At 45.1% G+C, this 22,554-nt stretch overlaps 1 protein-coding gene across 2 annotated transcripts in view; it reads right to left on the bottom strand.

Moving 5' to 3' along the window:
• LOC103176696 (sodium- and chloride-dependent creatine transporter 1) overlaps positions 1–22,554 on the bottom strand; it is a 52,084-nt gene that overhangs the window by 26,999 nt on the left and 2,531 nt on the right. For both annotated transcript variants that reach the window (XM_042339536.1, XM_042339537.1), the window contains exon 2: positions 12,312–12,554. In XM_042339536.1, coding sequence (XP_042195470.1) covers positions 12,312–12,554 — 243 coding nt within the window. The remainder of the gene's footprint in view (positions 1–12,311; positions 12,555–22,554) is intronic.

The following is a 22,554-nucleotide window of genomic DNA, read 5'->3' as shown; positions in this document are numbered from 1 at the left end:
GCCGACTGAAGCCAATAACGTGGGACAGCTTTGAGAAACTCCGTTGACAGCAATTTCTGTCTGGAGTACGATTTCCTGGCCACACTGCCTACTCAAGGCTGCTGTGTGTGGATAATGCTTACCGAAGCACATATGCAGATGAATTACGTGAAACGAGTGATCATTCATTCTTACGCTGTTCTGAAACTGTCCGTCTTGCTCTCACGGGGATGTGAGGGGTGGGGGGGGGGAGTGGGGGGGGGGGGGTGGGGAGAGAGCTGAGGGTTACTGTTCTCTGAACAAACAAACAGCTGCTCTGAGGCGCACTGCAGAACTCAATGGGCCGAATGGCCTCCTTCTGCACTGTAAATTCTACCGACTCCAAAGGATTTAACACCAGTTTGTAAAGCAAGTCAGAAGCAATTCAATCCTTGCTCTGTTGAACCTCTCATCTTTCCCTCCTGCTTTTCCCTCTACCTTACAGGCTTCAGGATACTAAGTGCAAACTTGGCATCACCCAACTCCTGCCACTTGATATATTTATATTATGTATAATCCTTGCATTTGATACAGCGTCCTATCGTGTTGGGAGGATGTCTCAAAGCGCTTCACGAGATATACTCTAAAGTGGAGTGACTGTATATTTTGCGGGTGGAACGTAACAGTCAGTTGCACACAGCAATGTCCCACGGACAGTCGCGGAGTGAGTATATTCTGCGAAGCGCTTTGAGACGTCTCGAAGACATGATAAGGCTCTATATCAAATGCAAGGAATATTATTGTTATTATTGCGATGCAGATGCTTTGTTGGTGCCTATAATGAAGAGTTGAGTACAAGCTGTCCTGTGTGCTGACTCCCACACTCCACAACCTTCATTTTTATTTCATGTTTCTATTGGCGGAAAAGCCCTGCTATTATCAAGTCCTCGTCCCAATTACTCATCCATGTAGCTGACTGATTGGAAGCTACAATGGAAGGATTCTGCCAGAATCGAGAACATAACAAGGACAAAGTTCACACACAAAGAGAAAGTACCAGCCTCTTTCTGAAGGCACTGTGAAGAAAACATAATATCCCAATTGTCTACTTGGCTTATACCTTATGTGAATAGTTCCGCCGATCGTGTGAAGTCTGTCTCGATAGAAAAAAATGGAAAGGTTAATGTTAATAGGTAGGGATTGAACGATTCAAATTCCCTAAGATGCCAGATTGGAAGGAGCTGGGATTGAACCTGAGTCTCTCTAAGAAAGCCGCCTTCCAGAAAGCAGAAAAGATGGATCTTTTCATTTTCTGAGGCTTCATTTCTGTCCATGAACTTTCTCCCGTCCCTGGAACAGCTATGACCATTCAACAGCGATGCAACACTAAAAATCCTTTCGTTTGAAACAGCGCCGCACGTCAGGAGGAAATCTCGGGTTGACTCGCAGGATCAGCTGTAAAGTATAGCGACTGTGTATTTGGAGCTGACAACTGCAGGCGTTAGAGAGGAGAATTTGACACATCACGGTCTGAAGTCAAGATCCTTTCGTTTTTGCTCTGCTGAGCTGAAAGGTAATTCAAACAAAGCTCCAGGCTATGCCGCGCACCTCATACTTACATTGTATATTGTTGCCTGGTTCCTCTCCAGCACTATTCATACCCTCATGGCTTTCAATCTTATTCTGTCTCCAGCTCTTTGTCAAGGAGGTTATCAACACAACATTAAGTGCGTGGCTTACAGTGGGCTATCACCCTCCCATCTCTGAGGCACCATCACTCTCTCATATGAAGAGTCTCATTCCCTTTCCTCTGCCCCCAAACGTTAGGAGCAACCTCTGTACTGCGCCTCCTGTTGAATTAGCAGCTAACAACAACAACTAACATTTATACAGGGCCTTTCATGTCGGGAGGACACCCCAAGGCACCGGATAGTCAGGAATTTTGACCCGAGCTGGGGTTGGGATCAGGAGGGGTGGAGGGCAGGGGTAGGAGGATGCTCGAACGCTTTTCTGGGTTAGATTCTCGATTTAGTACTAATTAATGCTGGATTGCGAAGAGTTTTGTAGTGTGTGGGTCTGGCTCAACTCGAACCAGCCTCTGAGACTCACTTCACAAAGGAACCCTGCGGCCCACAGAGAAGGGAGATCCAGAGATAAATGGTGATTGCGCTAATCTGCAGCATCTCTCAGAGTCCCCTCCCCTCCCCACCACCCTACTCTTGTCAGCCTTAATCTGGTCGTCATGCATCGCGATCAATTGCGCATTTTTCATTCACCCTTTGACAGACGCCTGCTTGAAAGCTGCTTGCAGGACTCCTGTAGGATCTGCAGCTAGGTTCACTGAAGTGTTAAAGGGCTGCATTATCACGCCAGCCTTTTGGCGCAGAAGTAATAGGTGCACAAGGCTGGGACAGTGAACGCTTCTTACCTTTGGCGTCATTTTCAAACCTGAATCGTTTTAGCCAAACGACTGCCGCAGTTTGTAAAAAAAAAATCACCTGAGCTGCAGATTTTTATACCAGAGCACCCTTTAAATCTGGGAAGTGGCTGTCTTGCTCTTTCAGGATTATTAATAAGAGGAATAATTAATAATAATAATCCTTGCATTTAACATACTGCCTCCGTGATCGGGGAGGGGGGCGTGCTTCAAAGGACACTGTAACTAAATTTGCTGGCGCCTCCGATTTGAGTGAATAAGATTGCAGCGACGTGTAGAGGGATAGTCTGTTCCGTGGTTGTGTTTAGGGGCGAAATTAGGAGGCAGCGTTTCACCCAAAGAGTAGTGAAAATCTGGAACTCTCTCCCCCAAAAGGCTGTGATATTGGATCCGTTCACATCTTCAAGACTGAAATGGATAGCTATTTGTTAGGTCAGGGTATTAAGGGATACGAGGGGGGGGGGGGGGCAAGGGCGGGTAATTGTACCTGAGGTACAGATCAGCCAGAACAGCGGAACAGGCTCGAGGGGCTGAATGGCCTACTCCTGTTCCTATGTGCTTTGAAAGATCTCATTAACGTGTAGCTGCTGCCTGGAGACGTATCATCGCGGATGGTTTCGTACGTTAGAACTGTGAGCGCGAAAGATGACTCCGAGAGAAAGTTTCTGCACAGAAAAGGTTGCATGAGCCTAGTCTATCTCTCAAGCAAGAGGAACGAAAGAAGATGCTTCAGCTTTGCAGAGAACACGGCTTCTGTTGCTGGGTTTAAAATCTTCGCTCCTGCTTCACTATAAACACTTTGAATCAAACTTTCTTTTAAACTCATTCTGCTCGTAAATCTCGGCTAAAGTAAACATTCTGCTCTTCAATTCAGTGAAAGAAATACTTTGAGAAAGCGCCACTCAATCCTCGGTGGTCACGGTGGCTGTTGTGTTGAAATGACTTAACCAAGGTTCCTGGACCCAGATCCGCGACATGCGGCATAATTTGGGAGTTTGGGCAGAAAACAGGAGCAATGGTCACGGTGGTTTCAATCAAACAGAGACGGTCAGTGTAAAAGTTTTACGGAGAGAAAGAAAGAAAGCCAGAACTGAAGGAAGCATTTTTTTAAAATCTTGAAATCTGTCCAAGGGAGAGGAGATTTGCTGGAAGTCTCCCCAGATGTAAGCAGCGTTCAAGCCTTGGAAAGACTTGGCATTACGAGTTCATGAGATGTACATAAGTATTTGGCACAAGTTGGCTTGCTGAATGAGGCAAAAATAGAGCTTGGACTTCGACCTCTCTGAGTTCAGGTAGCAAGAGAGGCTGCAAAAGGCATTAACAACTTGAATTTATATAAGAACATAGGATAGCGTAGAGAACATAGAAAAGCTGTACGGTGATGGAGGGAAGGTGCTAATGATAGGGGGGCGCGGGGTGGGGGGGGGGAGATGTGTTACACTGTTGGATGTAACCTCAATTGGAGACGTCAAACCAAGGTCCAGTCTGCCTGTTCAGGTGGATGTTAATCATTCCATGTAACGATTCAAAAAGGGAAGGGAATTTTTCTCTCTCCTGGTGTCCTGGCCAACAATCCACCAGATAAAATTGGTCACTCACTCCATGGCTGTTTGTGGGACATTGCTCCATGCAACTGGCTGCCCCGTTTCGCCCACAAAATACACAGACAATTGACTTTACGGTATATCTTGTGATGCGTTTTGAGACGTCTCTTAAAAAAACGTTTATTCACAAGGCTCTGTGTGTAGTAGGTCTGAGGCAGGTCTGCAGGTGGGGTTTAAAGATAATTAAAGAGGCAGATGGATTGAGACAAGCATCAGGCCTGTGTTATCTGACCAAAGGGGAGTGAGGTACCAGCAGTGACGGTCATATCTTGTGTAATCTAATCCGAAATAAAACTGCAAATATACAGAACAAAAACTGCCAGTCCTCAATCTAAAAACAATGAGATGGATGTATTCCAGTGGGTGGCTCAGTCTTTAAGACTACATCACTTTTCTCATAACCCCATGTCTATCTCTGATCTATTAATTCTGCTTTTACATCTCCTCAGGCAGTTAGAACGCTATTGTTATTCCATGCACGCAAATGCTGCAACCTCATAGCCTCTACAGTGCTGCTTAGAAGAGGCTGAAATTACCATGAACCCGTGTGACCTCATCCCCTCCCCACCCCACCCCCCATCGTAGGATTTCTAAGGAGGCAGGAGACAGTTCCTTCTCACAATAGACCCGTTATTCAGGAGGCTTGAGAAAAAGGAACCGGGGGGCCAAGAATTTGGGTCTCAATGGTAGTGAACACAGTAACACAGGCACTGGTGTATTGCTGGATTGAAGACCTTTATCACTGTCTCATACCCACTTGTTAGGTTTCCAGTTCGATTTCAATGCTGCGGTGACGCAGAAACTACTGATAGATAATTGTCCTTGCATTTGATGTAACGCCTGATCACGTCTTTCGAGGCGTCTCAAAGTGTTTCACAGAATACGCTGTAAAGTGAACTGACCGTATATTTTGTGGGCAAAACGCGGCAGCCACTTGCGCACGGCAGCGGCCCCACAAACAGCCGTGGATTGAGTGACCGAATTATTATTATAATTTTTTTCACACATTCCCGGTGGTGGCGAAACTTTGAGCAAGTTTCCTTACTCCACACCCCTCTGTTTACCCAGCAGGAAGTAGGAACCCAGTTGTTAGTCGATTGGCGGATCGCTTTTCAGGGGGTAATAATTCCTTGGAAAAAACGTATATTACAGTATATTCTGTGTTTTGAGACGTCTTGAAGACGTGATAAGGTGCTATATCAAATTATTATTATGAAGTTCCAGAAGCCAACTGGCTCATCAGTTCTCTGGGTGACTCTTGATATAGATCAATGCCACAAGCCTCTACAGCTCTAACTCCGCCAGGCGAGGCTTTGCAAAGCTCCCCTCTCCCAAAGTAGCTCAGGCTAAAAGTGGCTCCTGAAACATAATCACGGATCGCCTTTCAATCCATATTCAGGAGGCCAGGAATAGCTTGCAGAGTCAATTAGCCTAAATGGGAATAAGCGACTGTCCTTAAAATGAGGGTTTGGGCAAAAGGTAGCCAGGAATGAGATTTACAGGCCACGGTGTGAGAGAGAAGTCATCTCCCTGAACACTAGTCTCACCAGATCCAAATTCCTTCTCACCCCGACCCCCACCAAAGGAACCTTCAACTTAAACTCCTTCCATTGCCCTCTTCCCTCCTGCCACAGTGATTTCTCATTGCGATCCATTGTCCCCAACCCACCAATGTTATGGGAGTGCATAACATTCACCATCACCATCGAGATTCGAGCTCTAAGAAAGGGCATTTGGGTGAGGAACTAGGAGGGTGCCCAATTCCTAAGGAACAGTACCCCAAGGGTAAGGTAAGGTTCTTCAGCAGAGCGGGCAAGATAATTGGAGAGAACGTTAAAAATCATTGTCTGTGTCAGTGTTTAAGGGTGTGCGTCTGTGTGGGTGTGGTTTGTCGATGTAGGTGGGTGTGGATCTGGGTGGGGGTGGATGAGGAATAAAGGGACTGATGGCCTAATGATGCCCTGTGCAGTCTCTGGTTTTCTTTCTCAGTCCAGATAGTGCACCTGTTTTTTTTCTCTGGGAGGAATCAATAACCATTTAATAATTGTAATGCATGTGTGTGTATATATATATATATACACACACACACACTTATATATACAACTCGCTTGAGTCCTGGTTCTCAGCAGTTCAACACAATATTCTGCTTTAAGCTGTTGCGGAGGAGATAAGCTGCCTAAAGGTGGATTACAGAGGTCACTGTGCGTCATAGGGCTCACTTCTGGATTATTGACATAGTTGTCACGAGTTCATCTTTAACAGGGATTAGCTGACATGGGTCCTCTCCCAGCTACACTGCTCCACAGCCACGAACAGCCGTTCTGGTACACAGTAATGTGAGCCCTGGGTGTCATTTGGCCACTCACTTGCATTCCCTTGGCTGCCTCCTCCGATCGCACATGCTCCCCACCCCTCCCCTGAACTTGGTTTTGATCTTGAAGTGTAATTTTCTTGCAATGAGTGTAAATCCAAGCTATGTGGAGTCCTGTGGCTCCGTGGTAAGAGCGTTCGCCTTGCGAGAGAGAGACCTGGGTTTGATTCCGAGGCAGGGCGAAAGGTTGGGCAAGTTTCCTTACTCCACACACCTCTGTTTGGTAGATCGCTTTTCCAGAGATAATAATCCCTTNAAAAAAAAAGTGGTCACTCAATCAATCCACGGCTGTTTGTGGGGACGCTGCTGTGCGCAATTGGCTGCCGCGTTTCGCCCACAAATATACAGTCGATTCACTTTACAGTGTATTCTGTGAAGCGTTTTGAGACGTCTCGAAGACGTAATAAGGAGCAATAGCAAGTGCAAGGATTATTGTTATCCAGAATTGTTATTATTATTATTATAAGTTTGAGCATAAAATAAGAGTTATGACTGGGATGTATTTTTCCACTGCCCTTGTCCCAAAGCTGGTCTTGTCCATGTGTGGTTAGCAGCTGACTTCAATGGAGCACAATATTTGCAAGTTAACCTGCCAGAAGCCATGTCTGACCCCGAAATGCTACAAATACATTTGAGTTCACAGCTGATTTACTATCTGTGCTGCAGGAAAACTGAACTCAGATGTAATCTGAATTCAAATGACTTCTTGCAATAATCCTCGCATTTGATATAAAGCCTTTCAGGGTCAGAAGTATGTCTCAACACGCCTTTCACATCTCAAACATCTCTGCACGGAAGTTTGCCGCGAAGTAGAGTGACTCTGTTGATTTGCGTTCAGAAGCAGCAGCTAATTTGCGCACGATATTGCCTGGCCAATAATAATAATAATCCTTGCATTTGATATAGCGCTTTTCATGTCTTCAAGATGTCAAAGCGCTTCACAGAAAATACTGTAAAGTCAACTGACCGTATATTGTGGACAAAATGCAGCAGCCAATTGAGCACAGCAATGTCCCACAAACAGTCATGGACTGAAGTGACCAATTTATTACTTTTTTTTCTTGAGGGAGTATTATCAGGCATGTGGAGCAAGGAAACTTGCCCAAGGTTTCGCCCTGCCGGGAATCAAACCCAAGTCTCTCGCTTGCAAAGCGTGTGCTCTAACCACTCAGCTACAGGACTCCACAAAGTCAGATTCAATCGGAATTCATAGCCTTGAAGTGAGTGATAAATTTTATTTGGGGGATTGTTGACCAAATGCCATGATATTTGAAGTCCACCTGAACCAGCAGATAGGACCTCAGTTTTACCTTCCATCTGAGTGTTGGGTAGATTCTATACCTATTAATGTGCCCTAGACAAGTCTTGCATCTCTCTCCGATGGGTTTCACCTTGTTTGAAAATCCCCTTGACGTAAGCGAGCAGCAAAATTAAAGAGGAAAATGAGGCTTAATAATACGGTGCACATTTTAAAATGTGGTCACAGAGTGGATTAACGTTTTTAGTTTTGTGGACCATTGGCTTTCAGGAGCATTCATGTCACCTTCTGGTCTCAAAGCAATCTCCAAACGCATGTCTGCCTTGTTTTGGTTCATTGTATTTTCCAAGAAGATGAGAAAAATCCATTGAGGGCTTGAAGACCAGAGCTCTTTACTGACTGAATTTCCCAAAAAAGTAGTCTGGTGTAAAGATGAACATTTGCCAACCACCGTACGGTTTCCGATTGAAGGAATTATCTAACCTTGTGTTACTGGCCATCAGAGAACCCACACAGCCAAATTCCGAGTGGGTTTCAAGACAGACTGCAAATTCTTCCGCTTCCTTCAGAAATGCCAGAGGCCAAGACAAGAGATTTTGTCTATGACATTAGCGCTGCAGGAAAGCTGAAGTCAGATTCAATCGGAATTCCAATTATTTTTTTCTGGCTCAGTGACTTTAGTTTCCTTCTGCGCCCATTTCTATAGAGACTGGGTAAATGCGAATGGAAAATCCCTGACTGGCGTTGGGGAATATTCTTAGTGATTGTGGATCAATCATCTTCATGAGCATCCCTATCAGCCCCAATCTTTAGGGCAAGGCTAGTGGCAAAATACAGCCTAGACATACGTAACCCAAAGACATCATTGGTTGCGTGAGAGAAATATCAGAGCTCAATTCACAGGATGAGGAGAGCAATTGTCCTCGTTTGCATCAATTCTTCTCGATTTTCCAGAGCGGGTAGCTTCTGAAGCGAAGCAATATGTTTGCCAGTGATAGTGTGGTATAAACTCGGGTTTAAATTCATGGATTTTTAAAGCATTGAACAGGAATGAATTTAATCGGTCCAAGTCGCTACCCGGGGTCAAGGCAACAGTTGTTGGCGTTGTCGAGATGCCCGGATTTGTGCTGACGGGCACACCTTCTCTAGTGCAATGACCACATCATCGGAACCCTGCTGTGCATTCGTCTTCAACTAATGGGATCAGGGGCTACACTCTAACCATTCACAGTAATGAAACCATGCAAACATCAGCAGTGGTTGGTTATTGCATACGGATGGCCTAATTCATCCAGCATGACTGAGTTCTGCATTTTAACTGGTTACGTTAGCAATTATAAGGACCAATTTTACTGTAGTAACCAAGTCCTTTGTTTCTACACAATGGTTAGTAGGATGCAGAATGCATTATCACAAGTGGCCGGCCATTGATGGCAAGTCAATTACGGCATTTCAAAGGGAATTGGATAAACACTTAAAGAATGGAGATTATAAATGAGCCCAGGGAAAGGGCAGGGAACTGGGCTTCATTTACATGGTTGGCTCTGACAATGCTCCTCATTCTGTACTGTATTTATTCTGATTCTAATAAAGCTACTGATATCTCAGGATTGCTTGATTACTGCACCGATAATCAGACAGGCGGTTAAAACACAATTTAAGTTAAAAAAATTGATTCTTTATCCCCGTTTCCCCCCGCAATTGTCTTTTCCCGCCCCAATTATTAGTTTTAGCTTTAACCTCATCAGTTTTCTAAATAAAACTAAATAAATGTACAATGCACATACCACACTTCTTTAAGAAATCAGACATCCTTATCCCAATTCCCACCAACCTCCTCAGCAACCCCCGAGGAGGCTCCATTATTTCATCATTGACTTCCTATAATCTTTAACATTTTTTTCTTTTTAAAACCATTTTCCTCCTTTCAAAGTAAGTTTCACTCAGCTTCGATCTCCAACAGGAACTTTCCAAAACATTGGTCGTTTTCAGCGATTAAAATGGCTGCAACAACGATGACTTGACTGGCTTCATCATTAATGCAGTGTGATTTCCGGGGACAGCCAACAGATGAGGTATTGTGCCTCTGGAGCCACATTTGGCGTATCTTGAGTTCAGCAACAGATCAAGCAAGGACAATAAAAATTATGAAACAGAAACACTCATCAGAGAAACACAGCCATTAATCCAACAAGCTTTACCAGCAACTGAAATTGCATCAGCAATTATGGCAAGTTCAATTTTTTTAATGCTTCTTCTAATGCAAAACCTTGCATTTGGTTCACAAATGACAGTCAATCCTTTGTTACTGAACGTCGCTCTCAGAGGGCACTGGAAGGGTTAATTTCCGACGTGCATCAGGCACCATGCCCTCTGAGCTGCTCTCCTTTTCGGATCAGTCTTTGGCTGGAAGGTTCCTATGTAGCTTTGAACATCTCCTGCGTGATGTCAAAAGCTATATATAGCCAGCACTCAGAAAGTAATGAGATTCTAGTACAGACTCACTAAATAAAAACAATCCCGTCTGCCTGTATGTCTCATGACCAGCGATATTCACAGTTAAGCCATGAAAAATACCTTTAGAGGGCACTGTGTACACTGCGCGGCTTCTGCATTGCATCATATGGATCTCCCCCACCCATCTCTCCCAACCTCACCTAAGAGGAGACTGTCTAGACACGGGGGTAACAGTGTGAGGGGCTGCGATCTCTTTACAGAGCACGACTGAAGCAGAGCATTTCTGCGCAGAGTAGGAACTGCTGCGGGGAATATTCTGATGGGAAAAAAAAGCCATGCCTCTGAATACATTCTTTCCACATTTTAAGCCTGGCACAAGATTGATCAACATACGCCTGCTTTTAATCCATCATCATCTCTCTATGCATGTCCTTTCCGTGCCTGCACACATATACACGCACAGCACACGTTTTAAGTGAAAATGATTAGAAATGCATGCTTTTAGAGCTATTTGGGGCTCCCAATGTTTGACAATATGCGTCTGCAGCAATGCTTTTGGAACGATTTGGGACTGTGTCACAGTAAGCCAAGACCAAGCCTTCAATATGTTCCTGTTGTTTACAGAGCTCAAAAAGAAGGCGCTCAACTTCATCCCGTACAGCCGGAACATTTTAGACATCAGCTTAGACACTGATGTTGCCACAATACACTATTATTTCCTGCTTCAACCACAAGGGAGACAGGAGTGTCAACATTCCCCCCCTGAAGCCAGAAGAGGTTCAAGTTTGGGCATATTCTGTCCGTTAATCTTTTGTAGCTGACAGCTCATCCACTTGACTAAACTCGTCACACCATGTCCTCTGGTAATGTGTGGACACGTTTACTTTAATCCATTTTGTGGTCTGAACAATTATACAAGTATAACTACTCACTGGAAACCTAGCGATGAGTTAAATAAAAGCTGACAGGCTCATTTCAGTTCCCCTCCAAAATAAACAGTAACTCCACAGTGCATCCCGTGAAGCACTTTGAGAAGTTCTCCTTGTTATATCGAATGTTAAGGATTATTATTATTAGGATTATTATACTATGGAGAGCGTAATAATTTAAAAGTTGCTCTGGTTTATGATTTGCTTAAGAAAAAAAATGACAATCCTGAAAGGACAAAGGGTGATGGGTGTTAGTGAGCTCTGTGTAATGAAAAATAATGGCAACTATAATGCTGGTGTCCATCTACCAACCCCCCTCCCAAACACGACTGGAATAACTCTATAACTCTTTGAAATTCAGAGGTTTGAGGTTCAGTGGATAATAGCTCCTAGACTGAAATGGTTGGTTGAAGCTCAAAGAACGAATAGAGATTGCGAGCGCAAAGAAAAACTGTCCCGAGGAAAGGGCTCAATTGTGAAGGAACTTTTAACAGAGGCGTATGCTTCAGGTCGACAGCAAGTTTGGGTACAGAGAGAGACGTAGACAGAGAGCGCAGCGGGCAAGTGTGTGCGACCATGAAAAGTCTTCTTTCAAATCAAACCCGTCCAAAATCATCGTTTTTAAGCGCTTGGTAGTCCTCACGTTGTATTTTCTGTTATTTTGTTTATTTAATCCTTTATATTTTGGGCTTTGTGTGCGTACAGTAAGTTATCTGAACTTAGGTATTGATCAATTAAACTATTATTGGTAAGTGTCCAATTTTGTGAGAGTTATTGATAGTTTTGTCTTTCTGAGGACAGGACTGTGAAACAAAATCCTGGTTTGCAAAGTGTCCTTCCTGGATTTATCTTCTGTACCCACAAGAGATAAGAGCAAGCAACACAGACTTCAAAAGGGTGACCCTGGAGACAATTATTTATTGTGATAGAGAGTTGGGGAGTAACAATATTGAGGGATATGGTAGGGAGGTTAGATAAGGGGAACCAGTGGTTGGTACAAAGTAATAATAATAATCCTTGCATTTGATATCGCGCTTTATCACGTCTTTGAGACGTCTCAAAGAATATACTGCAATGTGAATTGAACTGTATATTTGGTGGACGAAATGTAGTTCCTAGTGTGGTCTCAATGAATCAAGAACTAACTTCCAGTTTGTCTAATTTCCCCCAAGTTTCTAGAATTTTATCCCTTTGAGCCGCAACACGACCACAGATCCAGCCTGTACCTGAATAAGGACAGTAAGGAAAGAATGCAAAAAAGTCCGTCAAAAGATGGAGTGGAATGGTCTGGACTTACCACCTCCGTTTTTGTAACACAAGTAAGGAAATCGCCATACGTTGCCCAGACCCACTGCAAACCCCACGCAGGACATGATGAAGTCCATCTGCCTGGTCCAGGTCTCTCGCTCTGGAGCTGGCACTTTGACACAGCCATTTGTGACGAGCGGTGTCAGTACAGATTTATCTTCCACAACAGGTTCCGGATCCCCAATCAATTCTGCGCCCTCTGGTTCAGGAGCCTTGGTGCACCCATTTCCACCTAGACAGGAGAGAATGGAAGAGTTAATCGGGTGGTGACTGAGGCACTGCCTGCAGACATTGTAGAGTCCTGTAGCTCAGTGGTTAGGTTAGAGCTCTCACTTCACAAGCGAGAAGGCTGGGTTCGATTCCCGGGCAGGGTGAAACGTTGGGCAAGTTTCATTACTCCACGCGCCTCTGTTTACCTAACGGTAAAGTAGGAACCCACTTGTTAGTCGATTGGCGGATCGCTTTTCCGGGGATAATAATCCCTTCGAAAAAGAATAAAAACTAATTAATAATTTGGACGCTCAATCCACGTGGGACGCTGCTGTGCACAATTGACTGCCGTGTTTCGCCCACAAATTGTCCAGTTAATTCACTTTGCAGTAGATTCTGTGAAGTGCTTTGAGACGCTTTGAAGACATGAATATCAAATGCAAGGATTATTATAAGCACTTCCCAGGATATAGTGTAGAGTGTAGTGACTGTGCATTTTGCAGGCAAGTGAAACAGTGAATGTGTGCGCGGCACTGCACTCTCTGCCTTCTTATAAGCTATGAAACTAGTAATTATTAATACCGTGATCAGGGTATGGGTTTAAAATTAACAAACAGGCGATTAGGTTCCTCCCTCCTACAGCTTAGTAGTAGATTCCTGTTGGAGTCACAACTGCTTGAGGACAAATACTTGATGAAGAATATTTAAAGGCTACGAGGAGTGAACAGGAATGTTTCATGCCTCATGTAGAGGAAAAATAGTAGTGCCAACTGCTCCCTCCTGTTGGCTCCATATTCCCCTACTCTGCCCGCCCCCACCATCGGGGATCAGGCCTTCAGCCTTTCTGCCCCCACCCTCTGGAATTCCATCCTAGAATCCCTTTGCCTCACCCCTTCCCTTACCTCCGTCGAGGCCCATCTCAAGACTGTGCCTTCGGTCATCCTCCTACTCCCTTCCACCCTTGGCCCCCCCACCACTCTCAATACCAACCCCAGGTTCGGCTGCTTTGGGACGTCATCCTGACCCGAAAGGAGTTTATATCCGTGCAAGTTGTCGTGGCACAAGGATTCTGGCACAAGGACCAGAATCCTTCCCAAAGTCCCCGAGGTACAGGTTTGATTCCTGTTTGTGCATCACTATGATATCAGCCTGAATTAGTTGGTACCACTCTCCCATCCGAGTCAAAGATTTGGGGTTCAAGCCTCATACAGGGACACTACCCTGAACTGTCAATGTGTAGAGCTGAGGTAACACTGCATTGTCAGAGGAGACATTAAAGCAAGATGTCCCGTCAGCCTGTTCAGGTGGAAATTAAACGTTCCCAGGCACAATTTCTCCCAACAATCGTCCAGAGAGAAAAAAAATAGTCATTCACTTCCAACGAGCCATGATCTAACAGAATGGCAGAACAGGCTCAAGGGGCTGAATGGCCTACTCTTGTATCTATGTTCGGAGGACATTCTGTGAAGATTCTGTATTAGATATTACACTGAAAGTCTAATTGCGACGCTTGATGATTTTTTAAAAAAGTTTTTTAATTAATCTGTATATACTTTTAGAGTACAACCTGCCTCATTGGGTTGGTTGTTTTAAATGACTAACTTGGGGCCCCTGAGAGGGTACGTGTGACAACCAGCTTCACAAAGGTAAAGATGCGTTGGTTCGACTCCAGCTGAGGTCAGGTTCTGACAACTTTCCCTCATCTGGTGTCTGGGTAGAATTGAGTAATTGAGTAATCGTGTCCTGGAGCGTAGGCGTGAAAACATGGAGGCTCACAGAGAGCGAGAGAAGCGCACACTCCTGGACATCTGATTATCTCGAGACTAAGAAACAGGAATCCTCCCGAAAAGCTGTCCATTTCTCTTGCTCCTTATCAGTTATTTTCCCCAATGACAAAAAGCTCATCAGCAGCTGGAGGTCGGTGGGGGTTAAACGCTGTTTTCTTTCAGAGGAAAAACTACGAGAAGCCATCTTTTACAAGAGTAAGGTGGAGTAAGGTTTATCCAACTGGATAAACAGAGATTGTTTCGGGAAGAGAATCAGGAGGAGTCTGGAACTTGGAGTCCCGAACGACATTCCAGCTTCTAAAGAAGGAAATTGAAGACTAAGACGACTGTCAACAATTTTATCGACGCTTTTAAACTAAGTAACAGTACCGCAAGACCCGGATACCTTTTGGTGGACATTAAATTGGACAATAAATTGGACATTACTCCTCAATCTGTTCTGCAACGTTTGGTTTGGCCGACCTTAATCGTTGTGAACTGTACTTATAGGTAAGCATTGTTCTGTTGTATTCTTTTAACTACCTATAACCATTGCTAGTTTGAATTAAATAATCCTTGATTACTTGTACAAGATTTGTGTCAGTCTTTACTTCCTTCACCCCAGGGTTAAATTCGACATTGTACATTATGATTAAGTTAACAGTCCTTCCTACATATGTATCAGACTCCCTCCTGCACACTATCCTGTGCAAAAACTCAGTGTTGACAGAGTCCTGTCCTTCCTTGATTAACAACTGTTCCATTGAGAAACTCCTGTCATATTAATGGCAAAGATATTCAATCAATCTATGAAAATGAAGAGGTGTCAACCCTCAGGCTCACCTTCAATGATGTTTGTTAAGAAACATTGCCCTGAGATCTTTGGCTAAACAATTCAGCTGAGAATTTGGAAAGGCTTTCCATTGCCCCTCGTTATCTGATGCTCCCGATCAAGTTGCAGTTGACTGTCTGCAGGCTGCTCTCTGAACTAGAAGGTTAGGGTTTCAGCTGACACGAGCGCACCAGCACCAAATAATAATAATAATAATAATAATCCTTGCAATTTGATATAGCGCCTTATCACGTCTTTGCGACGTCTCAAAGCGCTTCACAGAAAACACTGTGAAGTAGATCGACTGTATTTTGTGGTTGAACACGGCAGCCAATTGCGCACAGTAGCGTCCCACAAACTGTCGTGGATTGAGTGATCACATTTTTTTTGTGTGAAGGAATTATTACCCCCGTAAAAGCAACCTGCCAATCGATTAATAGCCAGGTTCCTACTTATTGCGAGGTAAACAGAGGCGTTTGTGGGATCCTCTCGCTTGTGAGGCGAGTGCTGCAACCAATACGCTACAAGACTCCACTTAAATAAAATTGGACGTTCACTTCATGGAGTAAGCGAGACTCTGCTGTGTGCAAATTGGCTGCCCTGTTTGCCAGCTACCTGATACCAGCTAAATGAGCCCAAGTAGGCCTGAGATTTGTAGCGAGAATCTTAGAGAGAGCGAATCTCACTCTCCGATACCTCGGTGGAACGTACGCTGACCTTAAAAGTGTGAACTGAAACTATTGCACACAGGTACTAAAATATGTGGCTGACATAGTATGGAATGAGCCACAATAATAATAATCGTTGCATTTGATATAGCGCCTTATCACAACAACAATAACTTGCATTTATATAGTGTCCCAGAGCGGGTGGGGGTGGGGGGAGGAGGTGACCGTAGACGCGGTCGAACAGGAAGGTCTTCAGGCGCGACCTGAAAATGGGGAAGGAAGGGGGAAGGCGGAGGGATAGAGGGAGAGTGTTCCAGAGGTTTGAGAACGTCTCAAAGCGCTTCACAGAATATACTGTAAAGTAAATTGACTGTAATATTTTGTGGGCAGCCAATTGGGCACAGCAGCGTCCCACAAGCACTCGTGGATGGAGTGACCAAATTATTAATTTTTTTTTGCTTGCGACATCCTCCCAACTGTGTCAAATGTAAGGATTATTATTATTATTATTACTACAATGAGGGGAGCCTCCCTAATCAGTAAGGAAGAGCATTTTATAGGATACATTGGGTAATTATTTAGGAGTAGTTTGAGGAAATACGATTTGGAGTTTGGTGCAGACTAACGACCTCCCATATCTCTCCATCTTAAGACTGCCTTTCAGCATTAAGAGTAATTCATTGTCTTTGCCCAAATAAAATTACAAAGATTACAATGTGCATCTGTTAAATTAATAAACAGTCAGGGAAATCAGGTACAGTGCTGTGTGTGTGTATACAGAATACACTGTAAAGTGTAGTGACAGTAAAGAGTAGGGACTGTATATATTTTGTGGATGAAACGCGGCAGTCAATTCAATTTATAATCCACTCGAAGGTTTTTAAACTCCCCCTCCCCCACAAGGGTCTCCCCTCACCGCCCCAGTGGTGTTAACAACCACATCTATCCCCATCCTCACCCCACACACTCACACACACACACATTCCTCAAATAATAATAATCCTTTCATTTGATATAGCGCCTCATCACCTGGTTGTTAGTCGATTGGTGGATCACTTTTCCGGGGGTAATAATCCCTCCAAAAAAAAAAGATATGATCACTCGATCCACGACTGTTTGTGGGGACGGACGCTGCTGTGCGCAGTTGGCTGCCGCGTTTCGCCCACAAAACGTACAGTCGAATCACTTTACAGTGTATCCTGTGAAGCGCTTTGAGACGTCTCGAAGACTTGACGAGACGCCGTATCAGACGCAAGGATCCTTATTATTATGGACTGAAAGTGTTTTCGTTTGACGTGGAGCTGATGGTGTCGGGATGACTCGCGGCGCTTCACAGGATCTATTACAAGCGGAAGCAAACTTGGCGGAAAAAGCGGCAGCCAACGTGCGCACAGCCACGTCCCACGTTCGGCCACGAGGCGACATTGCGCCCGATTGCAGCGGAGGTCGCAGAGCGGGTCGAACAAACAAAACTTTGCCCGTAAGTCGTGACATTTCGAGCACAGATTGTCAAGGTCAGACCAGTGGAGACGTTCGCATTTTAAATGGCAGTCTGCCAAAACAAAGGTGCGATTTGCTTTAAAAGCAAATAAACCCAATGAAATGTTTCCTCCCCGTGCCTTCGGCTGCTCTCCTGTTCCCCCGCACCCACCCACCCCACCCACCCAACTCGGTCCAAATCCCTGACTGTCCGGGGCTTTGAGATGCCCTCCCGACATGAAAGGCGCTGTGTAAATGTGATTTTGTATTGTATTGCGTGAGTCATGCTTGTTGCTCAATGGCTGCAGCGAAACACAACGGCTGTCGCTGAAATATTAAGGCATCGATTTCCTTTAAGATTCCGATAAAAGCAAATCAATAGGTACCGATCAGAAAAAGAGCTCGCGTTGATCGGCAGTCTGGAACCGTGGCTTCCTGCAGGCGATGGTGAGACGCGGTGAGGGATCGTGCTGCATCTCGTGACCTGGGGGTGGGGGGGGTGGGGGGGGTGGGGGTGGTAGGACACCGATCAAGTGGTGGCAGACTGCAGAAGCCGACTTGCCGATCTACCCCCTCGATCAGGCCCACTTTCCTTCTGTAACTGGGGCAAACCTAGTGAAGCCAGGAACAGTGAGAGTGGTACCGACAACAACAACGTGCACTTATATAGCGTCCTTACCACCCCCCCCCCCCACACCAGGGTAGGGTCTCGGAACGCTTAACAGTGGCGGAGCCTGACTCCCGAGCCGGTGGGGGTGTGGGGTGGGAGGTGGCCGTAAGCAAGGTTGAAGAGGAGGGTTTTCAGGCGAGGCTTAAAAAGGGAGAGAGAGGGGGGGGGCAAGGCGGAGGGATTGAGGGAGAGCGTTCCAGAGTTTCGGGGCGTAGTGGCTGAAAGCGTGACTTCCAATGGCGAGGGCGGAGGGACGAGCAGGAGGCCGGTGCCAGTCAAGAAGAGGTGCCGGGTGGTGGATTGGGGAGTGAGGAGGTTGGAGAGGGTCGGGAGGTGCCAGGGAGTGAATCGAACACAAGAGTGAGAGGATCTTGAAGTCAAGAGAGAGTGTGAGAGACAGAGAGTGTGTGCGTGTGTGAGAGAGATAGTGCGAGTGAGTGAATGAGAGAGAGAGAGAAGCACTATAATGATATACAGTATATGTATTCTGCAGGAAGCAGAGCTGACATTGAGGTGACCTTGATGTCTGTGTAATTACCTGTGGGGCAGTTAAGTGGAACACGCACAATGTTAGGAGATTTCGAGACTTGGTTCCTCTGTTTAGCCCTCAGCTAATTTATGTCCTGATAACCTGCAGCGAGCTACGCATATTCTGCTTCACAACAACTTCAGAGCCGGGGATTAAGAGCGTTTTCTTCCTGGCCTTTGCCGAAGAAAGGAAAGGGCTCCCGGGTGACTCTGTGGCTAAATGCATCACACAGGGTGACTATCACCTCTGGAACCGTATTCGCAAAGGTCCCAGATTCGATGCTCAGGTCTGGGCCTTCCTTGTTAGCTGATCGGATAGGCAATAATTGAGAAGTTTGGGCTAGGGATTACTGTCTCGTGATTCCTAGCTGGAAAGTGCACGTACGCTTGAGGTTAGCGGGGGAAGGACTGAGGTAGCAGTGACGTCTGTCCCTGCAGTGAAACATGTAGCAACACAAAACACTTCACCCTGCTCAGGATATCTCAATGCCTTAACGCACATATCAAATGGACCTGAGCCACGATAGGTAGAGTGCCAGTCAGGTCAAGCGTAACCTGCCTCCATGCTCGGAAGCTGACAAGCTGTGTTTGAAGGCCAGCGTAGAGGGGAATTGTACCCTGCATCGAACCTGGGCAGCTGCTACTGAGCTTTGGAGTGCTGAAATGGGGCAAATTAACCTGTATCGAAGCAAAGTGTTTGATAGATTCAGGGGCTGGATAGAGGGGATGGTTAATGATGGAATGGGAAAATAAAAATAAACGGAGCTTCATTACAAACTATCTCTACCTTCACGTGGAGCTTTCCGAGATGCTGGATGCGCGAAGGGTGCTATGTAAATGCAAGTCGTTGCTGTTGAGTTTTGGCATCCAACAACCTCCGACAGGAGAGTTGAGGTTTAGTTAAATGTCTTGTCAGAAGGTTCAACAGACAGAGGTTGAGGAATCTAGCTTCTGGAAGCTGCTTTCTGTGCTGTGACGTCTGCATTTGTGACCTACACTTCTTTGAAAGAGCAGCCAGCCTCCGTGCTGCAAAGCAAGCACCGACCATCAAAGCAGGACTCAACCCCGTTTTACTAATAAGGCTTGTCGGTGATTTGCATGTGTCTGAGGCAACAGCAGAGCAGTCTGGCTTGTGACAGCCTGTCAAACACATCACTAACCACAGCCCCTTGAAGCACAGTCCACAAAGAAAATGGTGGAACAGAGAAAAGGTTGGGCATTTCGAGACTATTTCACTGTATTTCAGAGTGTGCACTGAAAGTATCACTAAGTAATCTGCATTTAAAAAGACCATTCACATGTTTTGGTCAGGGATTTAACAGGACAATAGGTTCCCCTCACCTCAAACATAGATTTAAAATCTAAATGTGAGCCTGGGCTGAGAGGAATATTAAAAGGGAAATATTAATAATAATAATCCTTGAATTTGATATAGCGCCTTATCAAGACATCTCAATGTGCTTCACAGAATGCACTGTAAAGTGGATTGATTGTATATTTGTGGGCGAAATGCGACAGCCAATTGCACACAGCAGTAGGACTCTGTACAGGGAGGGAGAGAAAAAAAGGGGGAAGAAACAGTATAGATGTATAGATACTGTACTTCCTCACGCCCAACATTACACAAGTTGGGAGTAACATCTTTGTTTGTTTACCCCACTGTGCACAATTGGCTGCCGTGTTTCACCCACAAAAAACAGTCAATTCACTTTTGGGTATATTCTGTGAAGCGCTTTGAGATGTCTCGAATGATAAGGCACTATATCAAATACAAGGATTATTATTATTTACCTGGGTTTAGCTACCCGTTCACAATGCCCCCCCACCACAGCCATTCAGTATTGGTTTGGCTTGAGGTGAGTTCATTGTAATAATAATCTTTGCATTTGTTTTTGCACTTTTTCACGTTGTTGAGACATTTCAAAGGGCTGGACAGGATGCTGTAAAGTGGTGTGACTGTGTGTATTTTGTGGCAGAACGCAACAGACTATTTATGCATTAGCAACATCCCACAAATAGCCACAAAGTGAATCACCAATCTTTATCCGGTGGATTATTGGCCAGGATACCAGGAGAAATAGTGCCAAAGAATCTTTAACCTCCACCTGAACAGGCAGACGGGACCTTGCTTAACGTCTCGTCTGAATGACGGCCCCTCCATTAACGCAGCCTATCCCAACCCGGCAAAGACTGGAGACGTCCCAAATCCCAACGTGGGGCTTGGACCTACGAACTTCTGACTCAGCAGCGAAGGGTGCAGCAATTTGAGCCAGGCCGACGCACAAACATTTACGAGAAATGTAACCCACGTGGAAAAAATAAAGTGGACCTTAATGTTATTGAACTGAAATGTCACCAAAAGGCAAGGCTTCCAAATGGCACTGCCATTTTGAAGCTTGATCCCATTGAGTGCCAGTTGGGTTGACTCACCACTAGATGGGGCTATAACCACAGGTGTTGGAATTCCACAGGTGAGCAATCGAAGTTGGACAAATGTCCAAGGCATCAAAAAAAAAGCACCTCAGCTGATTAACATGTTGTCTCATCTAACATTTGGACTCGGGTCCAAATCCAGTCCCAGGCTAACAGGACAAAAGTCCCTTTTGTCTGTCTCGTCTCGCGGTCAATACAGACAAATGCAAGGCACTGTGCGTAAGATAAAGGCAAGAGGCAAACATGACTCAACAGCAACAATAAAATTGCATGTGCACAGCGTCTTTCACATCGGGAGGACGTCCCAAGGGGCTGGACAATCAGTGTTTCGGACCCGAGCTGGGGGTTGGGATCGGGGAGGGTGGAGGACAGGGCACTCATTACAATATTCCCTTCAAAAAAAATAATATGGTCCCTTCATTCTTAACTGTTTATGGGGCACTGCTGTGTGGCTGGGCAAGTTATATGCCGCGTTCCGTCCATAAAACGTACAGTCCATTCACTTTATAGTGTTTTCTGTAAAGCGCTTTGAGACGTCTCGAAGACGTGATAAGGCGCTGTGTCAAATGCAAGGGTTATTATTTATTTATTATAACACAAAGGGTTAGCCCAATGCCTGAGAGGCACTGGAGAGCAATAAGGCATGTTAGAGGTTAACATTAACTGCAATATAAGAGAAAATAGCAGCAAATAAGACAAATGAGGGCTCTTCAGTCTTCAAAGGCAACATATCAGAGAAAACCTTATAAAGGCATCGAGAAAGTAAACCCAGAACAATACTTTCAACTAATAATAATAATAATCCTTGTATCTGATTTAGTGGCTTATCGTGCCATCAAAATACTTTGCAGAATGTACTACAAAGGGCAGTAATTATTATTCATGGGAAAAGCCCACAGTCAATTTGTACACAGCCATGAATTGAGTGACCAACTGCAAGATTGTTGGCCAGGACTTTGGGAGAAACTCCTCTTTTTGAATAATGGCGTGGAATCTACAATGTAGATGGACAGGGAACCAGCGACCTCATTTTAACGTCTCTTCCTGAAGGAACGATGAACTGAAGCAGCAGAACAAGTTTTGGGTTACAAAAAAGGGCAGTTTCGGGACAGACAGACTCCAGGAAGTTTTTCTATACTCTGAGGGTAATCAACCAACCAACTGAAATTGAGTTATACAAGGAAGGGTTGTTGAAACCAGGAATAATGGACTCATTTGACAAAAAAAAAGAGGAGGTTGGTAGGGTGGGTGTACTGGAAGGATGAGACTGAATGGGCTGATGGGTTTTCTTCATCTGAACTCTTTTGTAATCTTGTGAATGAGTTTGGGAGCGTTCTCCATACGGGTGAAAGCAACAGCTTCTGGCTATTGACAGATTCAAATGACTGATTCATTTGAACTGCTGGAGGCCTGCCTGCACGCTTAAGTGTAGAGCTATTCCATATTATTACAACAACATTTGTTGCATTTATTTAGAGCCCTTCACATGGGATAGCGTCCCAGAGCACTAGACAGCAGTGGAGTCTGACCCCGAGCCAGGGGGAGAGGGAGGTGACCGTAAGCACCATCAAAAAGGAAGGTCCTTAGGCGGGGTTTGAAAGTGGGGAGGGAGGGGGCGAGGCGGAGTGGTTGAGGGAGAGAGCTCC

This window comes from Callorhinchus milii, unplaced genomic scaffold (genome assembly GCF_018977255.1).
Source record: "Callorhinchus milii isolate IMCB2004 unplaced genomic scaffold, IMCB_Cmil_1.0 Scaffold12, whole genome shotgun sequence".
NCBI classification, from domain to species: domain Eukaryota; kingdom Metazoa; phylum Chordata; class Chondrichthyes; order Chimaeriformes; family Callorhinchidae; genus Callorhinchus; species Callorhinchus milii.
Note: the sequence above shows the minus strand (reverse complement) of the source record. Positions and strands in the feature narration are given on the sequence as shown.